Source organism: Xenopus tropicalis, chromosome 3, assembly GCF_000004195.4.
Source record: "Xenopus tropicalis strain Nigerian chromosome 3, UCB_Xtro_10.0, whole genome shotgun sequence".
NCBI classification, from domain to species: Eukaryota; Metazoa; Chordata; class Amphibia; order Anura; family Pipidae; genus Xenopus; species Xenopus tropicalis.
Genome location: NC_030679.2, coordinates 84,266,276 through 84,287,935, shown reverse-complemented (window position 1 = coordinate 84,287,935; position 21,660 = coordinate 84,266,276). Strand labels below are relative to the sequence as shown.

Here is a 21,660-nt window from a genome sequence, read left to right as displayed (position 1 = left end):
GCCTGTTTGCAAATAGAAATTTGGATAGACATCTATCTCCTCAAATGACTTTAGCATCTGTTGTGCTATGAATGTGCTTCCTTGCAGTAACCAGGGAGGAAGTATCAATTTTATAAATTTGTAGTAATTTTCTTACTAATGTTAAGTATGTATGCTGGGTGTTTTATTTATCCCTCGCTGTTCTACATGAAAGTTATTATTAGTCAAATTAGTAGTTATGTAAAATAGTAGTAACTGGACTTGCCAAATGCAACAAGTGTTGTAGAAACACTAATTACAGTGGCATAACGAGATGTTAGGGCCCTCAAAACTTTAAATAACTGGTTTGTTTTAACAATATATAAAAATAAAGGTATAGAAATGTTTTCAAATGTCACTAGGCTGATGGATTGTATGAAACCAAATGATGTCGATAATTATGTCACTCCTAAAAATATGACACTGTTAGTTACTAATGCAGTACAGCTGTTCAGATGGGTTTACAATCTGTAGAGGTCAGAGATACTTAGGACTCTGTAAATATCCTATGGACTAAACAAGACTTGGAACCTTGGTCAACAACAACACTATTTCTAAGTGATACGTTGAAGCGCTTAGAAATCTTGTGAGCAAAAATGGCGATAGAGTAGTACCCTTATTTTATACAGGTATAGGGCCCATTATCCAGAATGCCGGGGACCAAGGGTATTCTGGATAAGGGGTCTTTCCGTAATTTGGATCTTCATACCTTAAGTCTATTAAAAAATCAATAAAACATTAATTAAACTCAATAAGATTATTTTGTATCCAGTAAGGATTACTTATATCTTAGTTTGGATCAAATACAAAGCACTGTTTTATTTTTACAGAGAAAAAGGAAATCAATTTTTATAATCTGAATTATTTGCTTATAATGGAGTCTATGGGAGACAGGCTTTCCGTAATTCAGAGCTTTCTGGATATCGGGTTTCCGGATAAGGGATCCCATACCTGTACTCTCATATTTTATGCTTTGTTGGAATTGCCACTGATTTTTTTTGTGACCCCGCACAGACAATTTGTGTTTTTTCCTTTCCTAGACTTTATGGATTCCCGGAATTTACATCATTTTGACACAGTCAAAGTTTATTTCTACATGAGAAAATATTAATTATAATGAGGAATAAAAAGTTTAGGAAAACACTGGTCAAGGCATTTTTTGCAGCATTTAATAATTTGGTAAAAACAAATTTATGTAGCTTTAGCTACTTCTTTACACAGACCATACTGATAAAAAAAAAATATGCATTAGAAAATTTTGGAAATTATTTAGTTATTCGTTAAAAGGGGGTTTCTTTGGAGCACAAAAGGGTCTTTTTCAGGAAGAGCTAATTTCTTAATGCCCTAGGGGAAGGGGAAGGCAGTAAAGTCTACTGCTTAGGGCAATACTAAAAATCATGCTAAAGTGAAGCAGTGGGCATTACTACCTTCCCTTTCTCTGGGGCCCAAGAAATTTTTCTAATAATATGTACTAATAATTCACAAATATTTTTAACAAGTTTTTAGAAAGCCCTTTCATAATTGCGATCTTTTACAGGAGACAGCAGTAGCCAATCCTGTTATTGTTGCATTTACCTATAAGGTCTTTTAATAAAATTGCTGCCTTTTGTCAGAATTGCAGCACAGATACTAGGGATGCACAGCTCGCATTCAGTCTTTAAATACAGAGGGGTGTTTCTGAGGCAGGCAGCAGGTGGAACTGTGCTGAATATAATGTGTGCTGCAAACACATCAAGAAAGATCTCACTGGTGCTGGTATGCCCAGCCACCTTTTTTTTATCATATTGCTACACCAATGATGCCTGACAGAAGCAGGTTCTTGAAAATACAAACTGATGCAGGGACGCATTTTTGCAGCAATGGAACATGGTGCAATGTAGAGCATTTTTCAGCTTGGCAGGCAGGTGAAATAATGTTTCCCATTCATTTCAGAGGCAATTGCCTGTGATAGCCATTGAAGAATTATAGTGTTCTTTTAAAGGCATCTTTTAATCAAATGTAGGGCAAGCAATTGACACTGTGTGGTAGAGTGCAAAGTGATAATTGATTGGCCTGTGTTTGATTACATTTTCCTCAATTATCTGACCCAGGCAGCGTGCTTTCAGTCTGTTCGCTCACCTGTGTAGGTGAGCGAACAGGAAATGAAACAAGAAAATGAACAAGGGACCAATACATAGCTAAGTACTATGTACAGACTGCAAGCATACAGAAATTACAGTGGCGGGTACAACTTATTGCCTAAAATTATACCTGCTTTGGGGTTTCTAATGTATTAGTCAAGGACAAGCACAGTATATCTGGCAAGAGATATTGACTAATTTTACTTACCCACTCATTACAAAAACTATGTAATCAATACTTTTCTATAGGTATGTTGCCGACCCTGTAATCTCTGTCTACTTTAAAATAGTAAACCATATTCAGTTGACTCGAGCAAGTTGGGTACAGGAAATATATTGATATTGGATAACTGGTAATAAACATGGGACATGTGACAAAGTGAGGTGATCAATGTGTTTGTGCCATAAAAATGGATTCTGCATAAGCCATGTTAATGATATTTTTGTGCCTGTTATCAGTTCTGTACCTGTACGTGATTCTCACATCACCTACGGGCAATATACTTTATGGATAGGCTTAGAAGGGAGCATTAAAGATGCTGTCCACCTTTAAGCTAACTTTTAGTATGTTATAGAGTGCCCTGTTTGTAGCAACTTTGCAATTGGTTTTCCTTGTTTATTTGTTATAGATTTTTAATTATTTGTCTTCCTCTTCTGTCTATTTATAGCTTTCAGATGGGGTCACTGACCCCAGCATCCAATGATTGCTTTGTAAGGCTGAAATTTAATTGTTACTGTTACATTATATTACTTATCTTTTTATTCAGGCCTTCTGCTATTGATATTCCTGTTTTTTGTTTAAACCACTGCCTGGTTGTCAGTGTAAATAAGACCCTAGCAACTAGCTGCTGAAATAAACTGGAAAGCTTCTGAACAAAGACTTAGATTGTAAGCTCTACGGGGCAGGGACCTCCTTCCTACTGTGTCTCATACCATATGGCACCTATTCCCTGTGCAATTATATATATTTATTGTATTTATTTATTATAACACTTGTCCTCCTTGTGTGTAAGTTTGTATTTTGTAAGATTGTACAGCGCTGTGTACCCTTGTGGTGCTTTATAAATTAAGTTATACATACAAAAAACTAAATAATGGAAAAACTATGAAAAAAAAATAAAAATGACCAATTGCAAATTGCCTCAAAATATCAATGTCTACATCATATTAATAGTTAATTTGATATACTATTCCTTTAATTAAACTGAAAGTTTATTTTTGGTTTCCACTGTCATGCTTTCTAGGTGATGATAAAGGCTTTTATTATCATCTACAAAATTTTATGCAAGGCTCAGAAACTATGTATCATATTAAAAATTTTAATTTTTTTGTGTGTACAGTCACAAAGGACACACTTTTTTTTTCTTTTAAGATTTAAGAAAAAAAGGATAACATTTGCCCTAGGGCAATACAATTTGTACCATTGTTAGCTAGATGGAGCCACTTACTTCCATATAGCCCAGGTGTGCAAGACTTCCAGTACTGCTTCTTAAGCATGTGAGTGGGGCATGGACACCCCGTGCTGCTTAGAAGGAAATGAGCATGAACTGCTGCAAATTGTTCTCCTGATCATGCAGAGATTAGTTTCAACTCCTAGCTGCACTGCACAGAGATCCTTCTACTGCTTATACAAGGAACTGACCAAACATGGATTGTTTTTGTCCCTGCCCTCACTAAGACCTGCTGAAAAGTATTTTCAAAAGTCTGGATTTATATCTATTAGTATGCTGGAATCTTTGTCATCTCAGTCTTAATTCAAATCACCCATTTTCCAAGATATACCAATGCCATTACTGTGCTTTGATAGCAATTTTAAATATTATACATACCACAGTGGCAGAGATGTTTCAGAAATACCGGTAACAAATATTATACTTTTAAACCAGAAGAATGATTGAACCAATTATGTTTTTAAATGTATTCTGTAATTATTTCTTATTCATATTGGTAGGGTGTTTCTTTGACTCTATAGCAATGACTTATTGCAAGAAATATATATATATATATATATATATATATATACACTCGCTTCTTGTAAATACCTGTATAAAATTCCACTGCTTTTGAAATTCCAGTCACTAGAAAGTGTAAACATTGTCATACACCAGTGGATATATAAAATGCAGTACTAAGGCTAATGGCATATGGGGCATTTGACTGTGCTGTTCCAGAGATTGGTGGCAGTTCAAACCACATACAGATGCTTCACATGCTGATTATGGCAGAGTCTCTGCTAAAAAAAAGCATAGATACAGGACACAGATTTATACAAATCAGTATACAAATACCGACTAATCAGAAGTAGTACATATACATATCAGTTGTGAATTCTTATAGTTCTTGCTCCACGTTCACATCGGCAAGCTGCTAATGTAGTTAAAAATGCAAGTGTCTACCAGTATAGTAAATAAAGCCTGACTGACCAAATTTCACTGTTAATGATAAGCTTTGAAGGGGCATTATACCCCTTCTTTCAATGTGAGTTCAATAAATTGGGCTTTTGCTGAACATACTTTTTGGCTATTTTAATTAATAAAAATTGTATGTTTTTTGTTTTTCCTTGAGATAAACATGACAAACAGAGAAACTAAAGCTACTTGATGTTTGTTCCTAGTAAGGTGGATAATAAGAATACCAGTATACAACCCCTCCTCGCCCTTTGCTGTGACTGTTTTGTAAGCAGAAGTCTATTATGCAGTTGTATTATCTATGAATCAATAATTTAAAAATCTTTGTGAATAGTGTTTGTGCTGCTCTGACTGTTCCCTATTTCAGAAAGGGTTAAAGCTGTGTTTTTCCTAAGAGCAGAGAGTGAAATGCCTGTGTATAATTCCCATAGCTGGTTGGCAGGTGTTCCAGCCCGTGCTCTCTGCATGCACAGCCCGTGCAGCTCAGAAACACTTCCCCGTGCTCGGCACAAGATTGGTTGGGGCTTTCAGGAACTTTCACAACAAGCAGCCTGTGTCAAAACAAGGATCCTTGCTGAGCGGAAGAAAACATGTTTTCATTCGTACTGTAACCCAGCTTTATAAAATACTTCATGTGATCATTACATCACTCTATTTAATGAATGTATGAAGCCTTAATGTGCCAAAAAAAAGCACCAAAATATTATGTCCTGGCTTTTACATTTGGGCGTGAATGGAACAGCATGTAATATACAATATATGATAAGAACAGGATCCTTTGCTTTAAGAATTCTATCATTCATAACTACTACATAGAAACTGTTTTGGAATACTGAGAATTTGTTATATAAATTGCCCGCTGTCTACTTAGAACAAAATGTACTGTATTCTTATTTGTGCACTGGCACAGGGCAATTTTATGGTCCCTATGTTTGGGGGCTTGGATAGAATTTCCCTTATTATTAATTAATTAGTGCATTTATTTAATAAACTTTTGGGCATACTTTCTTATTTGTCTATATGGTGCCGATCCCTCGTGATACTGTGCACCAGGCGGAATACATTTCGGAGGAGCCAGGGAGTGCTGGTGAGTTCTTCTTTATTCTCTATAAGCCAGTCTGTTAGAGGAAGTGAGTTTTGGCTACACATCAGATTGTATTGATTTCAGGAATTAATGAAAATACAGTACAAATATCATACCCACTTTGGCAAGTCTTGGGTTAAACACCTAATGCCACTGCATTTAATGCTTGTAAACAGGCATCAGCCAAATCATCTAAGACACTGGGGATTGTAAAGGCAAGTGCAGTTTGTGTTATCCAGGGAACTCTTGGCTGCTAATTTCTGTTGCTGGTCATAGACTAATTTTGGGACTAAATACACAAGGGATACATTACACTCCAATGCTTGGATGTCTGATGTATTAATATTGGACTTCTGTTGTACCCAAGCACTGTATTCACCATAGAGAGAGTCACTATATCTTCACGTGAAAAGTACACTCTTATGGCCAGCCTTAGGAGCAGTGAAGAGAATTTTCATATAATGTAAAAATAAAATTAGTAAGGATATATTATTATATACATTTTTAATGCCCTTTATGTTTCTGGCATAGCAAGCACTACCTGTTTATGAACATCATTTGCAACTGGTACCATCCCAACATAATGCATTGCTGGGTCATTTATCAACATTGAGCAGTTTTGTCAGTCCAGTTGCAAATGTGCCCATTTTTTTTTTTTTTTTATAAATGAGCCCCACACTTAGGGGCCCATTTACTTACTCACGAACGGGCCGAATGCGTCCGATTGCGTTTTTTTTTCGGAAAATTGTCGCGACTTTTTCGTTACCAATACGATTTGCGCGAAAAAACACGAGTTTTTCGTAGCCGTTACGATGCGCTTGTATTTTGTCGCAACTTTTTTTTCGCGCAAATCGTATTGGTAACAAAAAAGTTGCGACAATTTCCGAAAAAGTCATAAAGGCGCCGAAAAAGTCGCAAAATGTTCGTTTTCCAATCGGATTTTTCCAATTCGAATTCGTGTCTTAGTAAATGTGCCCCTTAGGGTAATGTCCTACGAAGAGGTTAGTTGCCTGCGATAGAGTTCTGCTACCATGGATAATTAATCTCTCTGAAACACCTTTCCACTGGCAACAAAGGGAAAGGTGGAAAGGCCTACGCATTGATTCATCTTTTTTGAAGTTGTGTGGAGTTGCCTGCAGGAGGAAACTTTGTAGGAGAGAATAATCGCCTGCAGTAGCAGAGATCTATTGCAGGTGAGTGATATCTTTGTGGGACATTACCCTAAAACTTACAACTTGCTAAAGGATTTTCTGATGTCATGTGATTTTGTTTTTACAGTATAAATCATGAAGAAACTTATTTGGGAGAACTGGCTGTTTAGCACGTCTTCTAAGTTGCAAAGTGTTTTTACCTTTCCTAATTGTCATAAAAATGGTGTAATTGGTAAAATGTTTGCCTGTCTTTTACGTTTCATTATGAAATCCATTTTCCTGTTATCGGAAGCTAGTCGTTTTAACTTCACGCCATTTACTGTTGTGTAATATCAATTTATAACAGTGTTGCAAGGCAAGGGAGAGGCTATGCAATTCTGATTAGCATAATATGCTATAAGTTGAAAAGGGCTCCTACAATTTAACAACGGCCACAGCACCAACTGTGATTTTTAAGGTTTAGTCATAGGAATCAATGCAATTGTAATCCACTGTTTCACAGAACACATTTTTCAGCTTTAGATTTCAGATTTAGATCTCTTCTCATACACTTAATACACCCATTTACTTTGTATAGTGATAATTATAACTCACTAGGCCAAATCTTCTAACCCAAAAAATTTGCAGCACATCTAGTAACTCATAGCAACCTATTGTCAGGTACCATTTAATTATCACTGGTGTAAAATCAAACATCCCATTTGTTACTAGAGGTTGCTAGGCTAGGAGCAAACTTTACAACTTTTATTACATTAGCACCATGTGGTAAGATATTCTTGTGTGTGGCTCTTTCTTAGTGACTAAAACTCCTGAAAAACATATCTTTAGATTTTCTTTGTTTGTTTGTATCATAAGCCTGGTAAAATCTACCACCCTGCCTGTTTATTGTCAAGCCACTCTTGGATGACTGGCACAACTTCATGGACAGAATATTCTGTTTGGTACATAAACTAGTGAGGGCTCAAGTTGCTATGTCCAGCAGAACAATGGAAGTGGACTAGCCAAAGTGAACTGAAGCTTTAAAGGGATACTGTCATGACTTTTATGGGGTACTTTTTTTGAACCAACAAATGTATTTTTTTTAGCTGTAATATTGGTGTGTAGGCAGCCATCTCAGTGCATTGTGCCAGAGTCTGAGCTTTCAGAAGGAGCCTGTGCTACACATTAGAACTGCTTTTAGATAACCTATTGTTTCTCCTACTCCCATGTAACTGGAAGAGTCCCAAGCCAGACTTGGATTTCTTACTATTGAGTGCTATTCTGATATCTACTGGGAGCTACTATCTTGCTACCTTCCCATTGTCCTGCTGATCAGCTGCTGAGGGGGGGAGGGAGGCGGGAGCTCCAATGTGCAGCTCAGCGGTAAAGTGTGAATGAAGTTTATCAGAGCACATGAAGAATATTGCTAGCCCAATGTTAAATTTCAAAATTAAAAATAAAAAAATCTGCTTTTTTGAAAAACAGATTTCAGTGCAGGATTCTGCTGGAGAAGCTATTAACTGATGCATTTTAAGGGCTATACTTTTACACTGAGACACTTCCAAAATGAGGAAAGAACCTTATCTTGCCTAGGAGTCTTATATGAGTAGATTGTCTACCATTTGGTCACAAATGTCCTTGGTCACATTCACCAAGAGAACCAAATATTTTAGATATTAGAGGCTGCAAACATATTTCTAATACCCTGCACTTAGATTGTAAACTCTCACTTATATTGTAAGCTCTATGGGGCAGGGACCTCTTTCCTACTGTGTCTCATACCACATGGCACTTACTCCCTGTGTATTTATATATATATATATATATATATATATATATTTATTGTATTTATTTATTATAACACTTGTCCTCCCTGTGTGTAATTTTGTAAGATTGTACAGGGCTGCGTACCCTTGTGGCGCTTTATAAATAAAGTTATACATACATACATACATACATTTGTATTCACTCCCACCCCTATGATGTTATTGTAAAATGACTTCTCTGCCACTGAAACCTTAATGCGTATGCAGCTCTTTTGATTAAGCATTCTTTCATAAACTTTTGTATGATTGCCAGATCTTTGTAGGATAGTCATATCTACTGAACAAGCTGTACCAGGCAGAATGGACCTGGCATGCATTTATATGGAGACCTGATCTCACAGTGAACGTATCAAAGTAATAAAGTACAACTCAGAGAAAAACAGTATTACAGACTGTATTACAGTGGCCCTTTTTTTCAGGAACATAATGTCACACTTGTTTACAACCCTTCTCTCATTTTGTTTTGATGGATTCACAGAATGTGTAATATGAACTGTGTAAAAGCTGCGCAACTGTGTGTAGTGGGATTTAAGTCTTCAAAAGTATTTCAGCTATGTACGCTGTTTATCTGTCAGACATGAGTAGTATTTAACGCTTAGACAGCTTGCATAAAGTTCTAAATGCTGGCATAGCCAGCATTTACTGGTCACCTGTTTAGGGCTCTTACACATGAGTGGTTTCCTTCCTTAACCCATGGGGGATCTTTTATGTGCCCCCCCCCCCGCACAGTGGATAATGATATATTGTCTTGCTGCTGTATACAACCTACTAACATACTAACAAAATATTTTTCTTTTCCCAGTGTTAGTTGAATGTTTGTGTGGATATTTTGTTCCAAAGACTTCCAGTGCTTCACATTTCCAGGAATCTTAACTCCAGAAACTGTGCAAAATAGAAGTTCAGAAAAAGGTTGCACTATTTGCCCATGAATTTTCTTCATAGCTAGCAAAAACTGTTATGTTATGGCTGTTTATTCCCCTATGGGATTATATAATAAAAGACACTAAATTTGCCTAGATGCAGTAACCTATAGCAGCCAATCAGCAGATAGCATTTACTGGTCACCTGTTGAAAAGGGAAGATCTTTTTTGCTTGCCATGGGTTACAGCAAACTTAATGCCTTTGTGTGGTATGGGGTATGTGTTTACATATCATAAAGCTTTTATAGTTGATGAGGAGTCAGGGGAACTAATCATATTTATCAAGCAGTTCTCTTATTTTATCAAAATTTTAAAATGCAGGGTCCATTCATAAATAAAGAAACCATTCCAAGGGCTGAGGCATAACTAGGGTAAGCAAACCCTGCCACTGCTGAAGGTACTGAAGGTATATGAGGACAAATGGGACACTGACTATGTTTCAATATTTACATCTGAATTTTAGGGTTCCATAATTTTTTTTTTGTTGTGGATCATATCAGTTTCAAGTTACACTACTGCCAAAGATCTATTTAGAGTAGAATTATAGACCGTTATTTTTGAACCTTAAAACCCGAAAGCATTAAAGGCATATCTACTGCAATAAATTGAGTTTCAGATTTTCAGCATTCTGATACTGAATTTTGAGTGTGGATAAAACGTGGTGTCATTGTACCACAAATAGCACAGGAGATTTTTGTACAATTGCTATTGCTTGTATCAAAAAAGGGACTGGATAAGGAGCACATGGCTGGCCAAAACAAGCAAGAAAGCATGTGGTGGTACATTAAATACATTTACGGCCTCCTTATATTCTTGTCTCATGCTATATACATAGCATTGCCTTAAAATAAAAATCAGAGACTTCGGTGCTGGGCTGCATTTTCGGGGGAACCAAAGCAAGCCCCTGCCCTCTGTGCCCCCTCCCGCGAGCAGGGGAATAGTGAGTTTAACAGGCAGAGTTTGAGGGGATTGATGAGTGTGGTGCGATGGTGAAACTAATTGCATCACCACTTATTCAGCCCAGCAAGGGGCTGAAATTATAAAAGGCCGAGCTATGGACAGGTAGATGGGGTATATGGCTCTCACCCCCCCCCCCCCCTTTGTTGTTTCATAGGCACCTGCCTTTTCTGAAACCTTAAGGAAATAACGAATTATATGAATGAATGATAATATCAGAGCGCTAAGGTTGTGCTGGCATGATTTTAATAAGTAATTATTCTCTCTAATCATTAGGAATCTTATTTATCTCCAGCTTTATAAACAAATATTTACTCGATGGTTACTGATTGGCCATTATTCAATTAGCTACTGAATCCTACCATTTGCGGTCTATGCAAACAGATACTGTGTGGCCAAGAGGTCACATTTCCTTTGAAGTAGTGAGGAAGAATGTCTCAGAAGGTTCCACATGCTTCCTGTTGTGTCTGGCTGCTTGGTTGCTAGGTGTATTCTCAGGTCAGGAATCTGGTTTTGCTAATTTGGTCTCTTAACGCATTGAGATGTATCCCACCCAAAAAGGAAAAAGAAGAAACACTGATTGTTTGAATTGAAATGATGACAGGTAAGCTAAATTACATTTGCATGAATGCAAGGTGGAGAATGGTAAATGTGTTGGCAAACAGAATTTTAGGTTTTACAACAGCAGTGCGGTTTTTAAAATGAAGTGACAAGTATATTTTGAGTACCCCATGCTGGTGGGACAGATGATAAAAGAATTACTGAGAATTCTCAGATAAACGCCATCCAAATGCCACATATGGGTGTAGAACAAGCCACTTGTTTTGAATATGTACAAATGGGTGTGGTTTAAAGGGGGAGTGGTCAAAACTGGCTTCCATTAGCGGCCCTCCACCATGTATGCGAGAGAAATTCCGGCCCTCGGCACCGCAGAAGTTGGACAGCACTGACCTAGAGTATCATTGCTAACTAATCGCCTAGCATATCATTGCTCCTATGTCTGATTACAGCAGTACATACACCCCCTGGGCTGTTAGCTTTAGTATTGGAATCTAAAGAGGTTTATTGGAAAAATGTTGTTAAGTAGTTATAATACTTGAAAAGCTTTTGCACATGGAGCGTTTGACTTCTGCTGTAACCAGTAAAACCAACTTTATCCACCTGAAACTAATCAAGCTTGAACTTTTGAGTGGAAAGAGTCCCATATGTATATAAATTAGCACATAAAGAGCTGAACACTATTAGTTGATAGGCATATATGTATTACATGCTTTTTGACTGGAGAACCTTCTCACTTCAGTTAGCTAAGGTGATTATCTTTTTGCCTTAGGGCTGTGACACACGGGGAGATTAGTCGCCGCGCGACAAATCTCCCCAAAATGCCATCCCACCGGCTAGAATGTAAATCGCGGATGGGATGGCATATGCGGTGCCGTGACTTGCCGAAGTTGAGGAAGTTTCCTTTCAAGGCGACTTCCTCAACTTTGGCAAATCATGGTGCCGCATATGCCATCCCACCGGCGATTTACATTCTAGCCGATGGGATGGCATTTCGGGAAGATTAGTCGCCCGTGACAAGGGAGATTTGTCACACGGCGCCTAATCTCCCCGTGTGTTACAGCCCTTATAACTATAGAATACATACAGAGATCTTGGCTATGAAGTACTAATTGTCAGTGGTGTTCTACTCCCCACAACATATTCTCACTTAATCCTGTTTAAGTGTGTCTATAGCCCAGGCTAAACTGTGTTAAGCCCTAACTCATGTAATTGCTGGTAGATACCTGTGCAGGCAGGAACTTCTGGGGAAACTCCTTTGCAAGTCAACAATAAACCCAACAAAAGGTGACTGAGAAAAGGATATCCAGTACTAACTGCAAATCAAGGTCTTTCAATTACACTGTATCATATGCTAATATATACATACAAATGCTATCTAGTGTAGATAGTAAAGAGATCTTACTCATTGCTGTTAATGTATTCTTCACTTCTTGGAATACACTACTTTTTTGTGCAGAGCTGTAGGCTAAGGTCAATGAAAAATGAGGAGATTGGGTGCCCCACAATTAATCTCTTCTAGTGGTGGCGATTAATCTCCTTGAATATTTTACCGGGGCAAATGTAAATTGCCATTAGGAAAACTTTGGCTTTCCAGTGTTGCCTCGAGAGGAAGCAGCACATATGTTTTCCTACTGGTGATTTACATTCTCACTGGTAGGAAGGCATTTGAGGAAATTAGTCGCTACTAGAGTTGTCACTAGAGGAGATTAATCACGGGGCAACTAATCTCCTTGTCTATCATCAGGCTGAAAAAAAGTGCAGAAGTACAAAGAATTAATTTGCTTAATAGCAGCTTTATGCCATTTGTAGTGTTTTAGCATGCTTAAAGGGGTTGTTCACCTTTGAGTTAACTTTTAACATGATGTAGAGAGTGATATTGAGACACTTTACAATTGGTCTTTTTTATTATTTGTGGTTTTTTAATTATCTTACTTTTTGTTCAGCAGATCTCCAGTTTAACATTTCATGCTAACATTTCAGCAGTTATCTGGTTGCTAAGGTCCAAAGTACCTTAGCAACCAGGGAGTTGGTAAGGTAGAGTTGCAATGAGAGACTGAAATATAAATAGGGGAGGGCCTGAATAGAAAGAAAGTTATAAAAAAGTAACAATAACAATTAAATTGTAGCTTCACAGAACAATAGTTTTTTTGGCTGCCAGGGTCAGTGACCCTATTTGAAAGCTGGAAAGAGTCAGAAGAAGGAGGCAAATAATTAAAAAACTATACAAAATAAATAATACAGACCAATTGCTTATAATTGGTCATTCTATAACATAATAAAAGTTAACCTAAAGGTGAATTTGAGTAAAGTTTGCAGGTAGCTGGCAATCCATAAGTTTCTAAATGTCACCCTGCTACTGCAGAATCTGAAAAAATGGCAATAGGACCAGTCTCTGGATCAACAATTTATTTTTTTATAACTTAATTAAAAGGCAGTCAAACTAAACATTTGTGTTAAGATCTGCTTGTTTGGTGATGTTGCCAAACAAGCCGGATCTTCTCCCAATATGCCCCCTAACGTGGGCAATATCGGGTTAATTCTATTAGTATGGCCCTAGGCCAAACTATAGAATTAAAACGGCGGGTGTAGGTGCCATCGGACTGAGGACCACATCAAACAGTCAATGTGGGAAAATCAAACCTTACTTTTCTCAGTTTAGTTAACACATCCTTTATTTTAACCTGATATTGACAAATGTCCTTTTGTCCTCTGTAAAGAAGTACTGATAAATAGTACAAAAGGGAGTTCATCATATCCTTCCCATTAGGCTGGTGTGCGACTTGGAGCTGATTCTTGGCTGAGAATCAGCCCCTACAGTGGCACCAACCTGCTACTTTGCCTGCACATGGAAGCAATGTCTCCACCCAGGTGCAGGTAGACGTGGTGGATATTGTCAAAAAATGCAATGTTTTTTTTCATTCGGAATCTGCCCTGTCTGCCTGCACCAAGGCAGTGACAATGCTTCTGGGTGCAGACAAGGTAGCAGGCTGGTGCCTAGTTTACACTTCCATTGTAAACATTCCCAACAGTCTTTCTTCATAACTGCAATCTTCTATACCCTTTAGTACCTTACTTGTCATTCTGTGCACTTCATTTATATCACAAACTGTTTGAATAGTGCAGACAAAAACTGAACTTCATATTGTTGATGTAGCCTTACTATTGTCCAGAATTATTAATGTCATGTAATATCAAGGGCATTGGTTTGGTTCTGCTAAGCAGTAAGGACTGAGCCTACTCTTGCAAAACGAGCTGTGATTTGGCTAAGCTGGCATTTATATTTTCCACTTGTAGTTGGATATAGAGACCCCTATAGTAGGTTGGTAGCCGTTGTGCTGGATGGAGAGCAAGGCAATCATGAGCTCTTATCCACCCACACCTGTGGGGGCTCTGCACTTTTTTAGGTTGTAAAACAGGTAGGGGGAGGGGGTCCAGGGTTCTCAGTAGGCTCCCACACCATCAATGAGAGGTTTGTAATTACTAAACTGGAAGTAATTCTACCTTACAAGTGTAAAATGCGCACAAATGTATCTTTCTCAAGGCTTTTGTCTCATGACAAGTTATGTTTGTGAAGAGCATTACATGCACATACAATCATTTCCTCAGTTGCTTAGTTACAAGATGCAGTCTTTGAATCTTTTTTCTATGTGTACCCCTAAAGGCTTCAAAAGGAAACTACCACTAAAATTTAAATCCTGTATTATTTCTAAAGTGAAGTAAAGATACTTAGGGATGCAGCCAATTCAAGACAGGAGAGCACTGTAGGACTACATCACGTGCAACATTTTGTCCCTCGCTGCTATCCGGCAGAAAGGAGAAGCAGTGAAAATGCCTCTGTCATCTTTGTTGCATAGTTTTGCCTGCAGCCAGCAGCGACAAGTGAGCTTCAGTTCCAAAACGATGGAGGCAGGCAGCCTGTTAGCCAAAAACTTGAATGAGGTCAGAGGTGTACAGGGGAGCTTTGTCTGCTGCTGCTTTCCACTGTAGGGCAACAATGGTCAAAATGCCCCATATTCCATAGTCTTAAGAGCTGTAGTTCCATTGCTATGAATGGAAAACAATGTCAATTTTGCAAAGACATAGTTTGACTGTTACCAATTTAATAGCATAACCTGGTCTGTGTGATTCCCAACATATTCTAGTTTGTTCTAGTGACAGCTGAAGTTATCAAACATTCTGTTTCTGTGAAAACAGTTGACCTGTAATGGTCATAAAAACATTGGCTTATGAGTGTGGCAATTCTTGTCTGGTAAGTCTTAGTGCAGTGACACATGGGGAGATTAGTCACCCGCGATAAATATTCGCTATTGCGGGCAACTAATCTCCCTGAGAAGCCATCCCACTGGCGAGAATGTAAATCACCGGTGGGATGGCATACTTGTTGCTACAGCAGAATGTACATATACAATGTACATATACAATGTAAATAAATTGAATGTTTATTATTGCATTTATACAAAAATCTAATTGTGTGCTGGGTAACAAATATATATAATATGCATAACGTTGATTTTGCAAACACATAGTTTCACTGTTGGTAATCCATTTAATAGCACCTTAAACCAGTTGTTAACCTGCTCTGTGTGAAATCCAAACATATTCTAGTTTGTTCTAGTGACAACTGAAGGTATCAAACATTCTGTTTCTGGTTCTTTGAAAACAATTGACCTCTAATGCTTATAAAAGCATTGGATTATGGGCCTGCATCGAGCAGCAGAAACCAGAATATCCCATACATCTATTCTATTACTTTGTGCTCAAGCACACTTTGTACTTTTGCGCTAGGTTGATAAAAAGAAAGATATTAAAACATCCATATTCTATATAAGAAAATCATTTTCATGAGAAAGCAGATGGGCATTTTATTAGCATAGAAATAATGCCTGTCTGGCATCCTGGTAATTCTGGCAGCAGATGACCACATTGGCATGTGTGTGTGTGTTGTCTGAGAAACTTCACTGGCCAGAGTTCTGTTAGGACTGTGATCAGGAACCTACATTTACCTAAGACCCCCATACTCTGGGGCCCCCTAATTATATTGCAAACAGTATTACATATTGATTTTAATGGACCTCTTCTTCTTTTAAAGGAGAAGGAAAGGCAAAGTCACTTGGGGTTGCCAAAATGTTAGGCACCCCCAAGTGACTTGAATCGCTTACCCCAGGCTGGTGCCCCTGTACGGAGAGAACAGCACCAGCCTGGGGTACCTGTAGCGCTTCCTGCTTTGCGAGCGCGCGCATGCACAGTAGAGTGAAAAGCCGAACTTTAACAGAGAAGTCGGCTTTTCACTCTACTGCGCATGCGCCTATGTGTAAGTCTTAGCCAAACGAAGCCGGAAGGAGGAAGCGCATCACTCCAGGTACCCCGGGGTGGTGCTGTTTTCTCAGGGGCACCAGCCCGGGGTACGAGGTAAGCGATTAAAGTCACTTGGGGGTGCTTAACATTTCCCCCTTTTCCTTTTAGATTGTAAAGCTCAAACGAACAGGGAAACACAGAAGTGCTGTCAGCTAAATTCATATTAATGCCCAACATTGTCTGTCTCTGCTTGTGGTGGTATTACCAGTAAGCCCAAATCTAAAGTGACTTTCAAATGGTTCTTCTTTACAGAATATTAACTATAGGTAAGGTCAAATGTGATTATTTTGGGGTGCCTGCCTATTAGTTTCCCTCTTGACAGCAACCTTTAGATTGTAAGCTCTTGTGAGTAGGGCCCTCTGATCCAATTCTAACACTCTAACCCTTGTTTTTTAAAATATTATAAATTTAAGGGGTTTTCCAACTTTGAGTTAACTCTTCGTATAATGTAGACTTGTAGAGAGTAATATTCTGAGACAATTTGCAATTGGACTTCATTTTCTATTATTTCTAGTATTTTAATTATTTCAGTTTTTATTTCAGCAGCTATTTGGTTGTTGGATCCAAATGGTTAAAATGAAAGACTGATATATGAATAGGAGAGGACATGAATAGAATAATAAGTAATATAAAGTAACAATAACAATTAAACTGTAGCTTCACAGAGCAATAATTTTTTGGCTCAGGCATCAGTGACCCCAATTTGAAAGCTGCAAAGAGTTAGAAGAAGAAGGCAAATAATTCAAAGACTATGAAAAACAAATAAAGATGACTAATTGAAAAGTTGCTTAGAATTGACCTTTCTAAACTAAACTAAATATACTAAAAGTTAACTTAAAGGTGAACCATCCCCTTAATGTAAAGCAAAGGGTAACTTGCTGGCACCATATAAATAAATGATGATGATTAGTTTGTGTAAGAAATGTTTTTCTTATAGATGAGATATAGGGCAAAAGGCTAGTAAATAATGTTTTATACCTAAAGCTGCAGACTCACAAGACTCAAGTGCATGATGCCAATGCCTGTCAGGACAGAAAGTTATAATCAAATCCTGCACCCTAACACGCTGGAATTTCTGTCTTTTTATCAGTATGTTTAATACACAAAATAACATTTCTGCAAAGTTGCTTAGACACAGGCAAATAGAACCCACCCAATAAGTAACCAGTAATATATGCCACAAGGTCTTGTCTTGCCCATTAAGTGAAGTGCCTGTTGAAATCAGTTCTGGGCACTTTGCAAACAATGTGCAGGGGATATGGCTGCTGACCTGTAGGGTAGGTACAGAGTGGAACAAGGCAGGGTGAGGCTGTGAGAGCAGGAGGATGGGATGGGAGAGAGAGCTAGGGATGCTCTGGGTTGTTAAGGAGAGGGGGGAGGGTGATATTCAGGCACCGCGAAACGTGAGGGACGTGCAAGTCACACTCATCCGCGGGTGGCCCAGGCTACCCCTCCTGTTACCCACTGCAGCCTCTCAATGGCTGGCTAGGCAGGAGATGATTGGCTGGAAGCTGAGTCAGAGTGGCAAATGGCCAGGCTCTAGTTGGTGCTGACATGCAGAATGAAAAGTATGTAGATGTGCATAGGAACGTATGCCTTATTAATGATCGGGGATTTTATATTAACCAGTTACCCGTCAGTATGAACATTAGCAATATCTGGCAATGTAACATTACACATTGTGTCCTGTGTGTGACAGCGGGGTGCATTAGTGGAAGTGCTACAGCAATGTGTAGGGCAGGGATGCTGCATACAGATGGGTATATGCAGAGTACCGTGTGCCTGGCCTGCTGCCACGCGTCCTCACACTCAGAGACATTGTTTAGCGTCCGACCTACCCCCAGTTTGGTTCCAAACTTTCGGCTTCTCTCCTCTATTTAAGTGGATTAAAAAGAACAAAGCGCAGATGGGCTCTGGTGCCCCTGTGGGTGTCATTGTATGGTGGTAGGTTTCATTGATGGGAAAGGAACTACACAGGGGAAACACTAGGGGACATTCCAGTGACTCCAGACCCTAAACACAAACTAACAGTAAGCAGAATGCAAGCGGTAAAATTCCACTGTGTTGCAACCCTGCCCATGGCTGGGAGAGCAACCCGACCTACTGCAGAACATAGAACTGAACCAACTTCTGGGATATCCAACTTTTAGCATCCTTTAGCTGTTGTCCAACTGCAACTTTGATTGTCAACCTTAAAATGACAAACCCTTAAAGCCACAGTACCATATAGATGCAGATGAAGCCCCAAACAATGCAGGGTCATCCCCTGTGCTCATTTTTTAAATTGGACCCATTGTTTCGTAGTATTCACGATCTATTCACGTAGTATTCTATGTACAACGTTAGAGGTAGAAACAGTATGTAGTTTATGATTCTTGATATCAGGCAGAAAAGTAACTAAACCCTGTGCCTGACTCACTGCTTCGCTTACAGAGGAATCGTGATACATCAACGGATACAATCACATTCATAGTCTTATTAACACGCATTTATTTACCCTTTCCATCGGGTACGTAGCATTCTTGGCAACGCCCTGTGGGCTCTGCTCGCCATGGGATGTGGGGGCTGACATACAATGCTTGGTATATACATGTGTAAATAGGAGTTGGAGTAATGCCTGTGTAAAATACATTATTTATCAGTCTCTTGGGACCTGGTTACTTAATCCATTTTGACCCACTAATTGCCCTATTGCGCTTTGAAATGAGTGAACTGACATCTATTTGGCCACTTATTGCATGTGGCTTCAATGTGTTAATGCCCTGTGTGTAGATTGGCAACTCCTATGTTTCTGGGAGATCTGTGCCTCAGTTTTCTGTAAATAGATGGGTAAATGAATAAGATTATCATTCTTTTGACCGTGCTATGTCTCCAGCATACGAAGGGTTAAGAAGTACGTGCAGCGCGGCCCTTTCCAGTAACACAGGGAGCAGGGTTAGCAGGTGGATAGCCGGCTGAGCCCCGCCCCGCTTCGTGACGTCAGAGACAGTCCCTTGCTTTTGCCGGCCGGGGATTTTATTTGGAGCTGCTGCGTGAGCAGAGATCAGAGTAGGTTGGTGGAGCATAAGAGCAAGAGCTTTGCTAGAGAAGAAACTGAATAGTCGCCTCAGATTGAACCGGTTACACGGGTTTATTATTCGTTGGAGCTATGTTCGCACCCAGAGGAGTCCTGTTGTTGTGTTGAAAGTTGCTGCGGATTTTGAATCAGATTAAAAGGGAATTTCGAGTGTTTTGGGCAAAAAAGGGACTCATTTTTTCCGTGTGTGTTTTATCTAACTGTGGCTACGATGCCCATGGAGTTAACGCAAAACAGGATCAAGAAGATCTGGCTTCCCAGGGACGAGTTACCACAACTGCCAATCAATGGTAATATAAGGGGTAACGGGCAGTGCGGGTGGGTGTGTATGGGCTATTGGCTGCTGCTGCTGCCGGGAATGCGATAGATCCGGTGCAACCGCAGTGTATCACGTGTGCTGAGCCGGCAGTCACTCGGATGCGGCTCCCAGGGTGATTCCCGTGGTATAGCGGCAGTCTCGGCCGAGGTTATTATACAGGTCAATTATTGTTAGGCACTGTATGTTCTATGACTCCAACCTCGGAGTCGCTAAGTCCGGATTTAGCAAGCCGATTACCCGGAAATCGAGCATCTAACCCCAAAATACTGGGGAATTCGCCACTGATTTCCTTCATCTCAAATTTGTGCCCCTTCAGTCAGGCTACGGTAGGTTCTGTAGGACTAAACACGGAGGAGGTTTATAATAGCAATAAGGGCTCGATAATATATCTGTGTTGAAGCCCTGTAGCATTTTAGGGTTGGGGGAGGGGCTGCTCGAAGGGGGATCCCTTGGTGTGCAATCATTAGAAAGAGGTGGGCGTATTGCTGAGCCATCAGGCAGGACAATCAGCTGGTGACTCGCACATTCCTTTCCCAATTCTGACAGATGGCCAGAGAGCATTCCCACATGGACCATCCCTCTTATCTGTGCAATGCCTTCAGGTGCAGGAGGGGCAGTAGTTGTCAGGGATACAGGGATTATCCATTCCACATCACTAAGATCCTGGGAAGCACGTGACTGGACATCCACATTCTATGTTAATGGACACAGCAGGGGAGATTGGGAGAATGTGGGGCAGAACAGTGCCTTGCAACTCACTTAGGTTAGTCTTTCATTGTCTCAAGACACAGCCTTACATGTTCTGCATACTGTAAAAATGATTACTTTTACAGTTTTGCTTAATTGGAAATTACATTTTATGTGTTAATCAAGAATATTTGCAGAAATGAAAAGTTATAAAGTGTCTCATTATAGCTTTTCATGTCCACTAAATAGCAGTAGGCAGAGGAAGAATTTTCTGTCCATACCGTAATGCTGCTGCCACCCTATGCTAATTTATTAAATGGAATATAAAGCCACTTAGTATATATCTGGTTTTATTGGTGTTTGACATTCATTGAAAATGCTTTCTTGTTACCAGTCTTATTGGAACTTTTCAAAAGTGTTCTGTTTTACACCAGATAGATTTGACCAGTGATTTATTAAGGTTTACTTGCTTTGCCTCATTTGGTAGACTGAGCAGTTAGTTGAGTAATCCCCTTTCACATGTATGAATGATGCCTGGTAAGCACTGGATAAGGAAGGCAGACGAAATGTCCGGATTACTGATCCAAAATTACATTATCTAGGCATCATGTCCTGTTCTTGCCATTACCTAGGATTAGACTTGATCCCATAGGCTTTAACCTTCTACTTTCTCTTGGGGATGGACACAGGTCTCTGTGCTGCAGTACTTTGGATTAAAGCATTTGCTATCACTGCAGACACACTTGCACTTGCCCCAAGTTCTGCAGTGTTCCCAAAAGCATCGCCCTTCCCATAGTGGTTACCATGAGTTTCCATTCTTAGAGTTTTGTCAGTTAAAAATAAAAACACAACAGTGCTGCCCCTCTATCTAAATGCAAAAGCTTGTTTGAGACCTGTTGGATTTGACCCTTTATGTTTAAGCATCATTATTGTGGTCAGGGTTTACTTTCCCTGAATCTATGCACATTCAATGGTAGTTGTATATAATTATTTAAACTGCATACATATATTTATGCAAGCCCCTCCTTTAGGTTAGGGAGTGCAGTTGGGGGCAGTCACTGCTGCAAATATTGGCATCTGTGCCGATGGGCATTACACACATATTAGAACTTAGATGTAATGACAATGAAGTACATTTCCATGTAAATAATTAAAACTGTTGGTAATGCACTTCTATAGCAGCTGAGCCAATTTGTCTA

General features: G+C 39.3%; 1 protein-coding gene across 7 annotated transcripts in view; it reads left to right on the top strand.

The window, feature by feature from the left end:
* The window catches only part of pfkfb3 (6-phosphofructo-2-kinase/fructose-2,6-biphosphatase 3), a 37,826-nt gene that overhangs the window by 5,034 nt on the left and 11,132 nt on the right, over positions 1-21,660 (top strand). For 3 of the 7 annotated variants that reach the window (XM_012958713.2, XM_012958712.2, XM_031897735.1), the window contains exon 1: positions 19,260-19,745. In XM_012958713.2, the coding sequence (XP_012814167.1) occupies positions 19,667-19,745 (79 nt within the window). In that variant the 5' untranslated portion in view covers positions 19,260-19,666. 7 annotated transcript variants of the gene reach the window in all.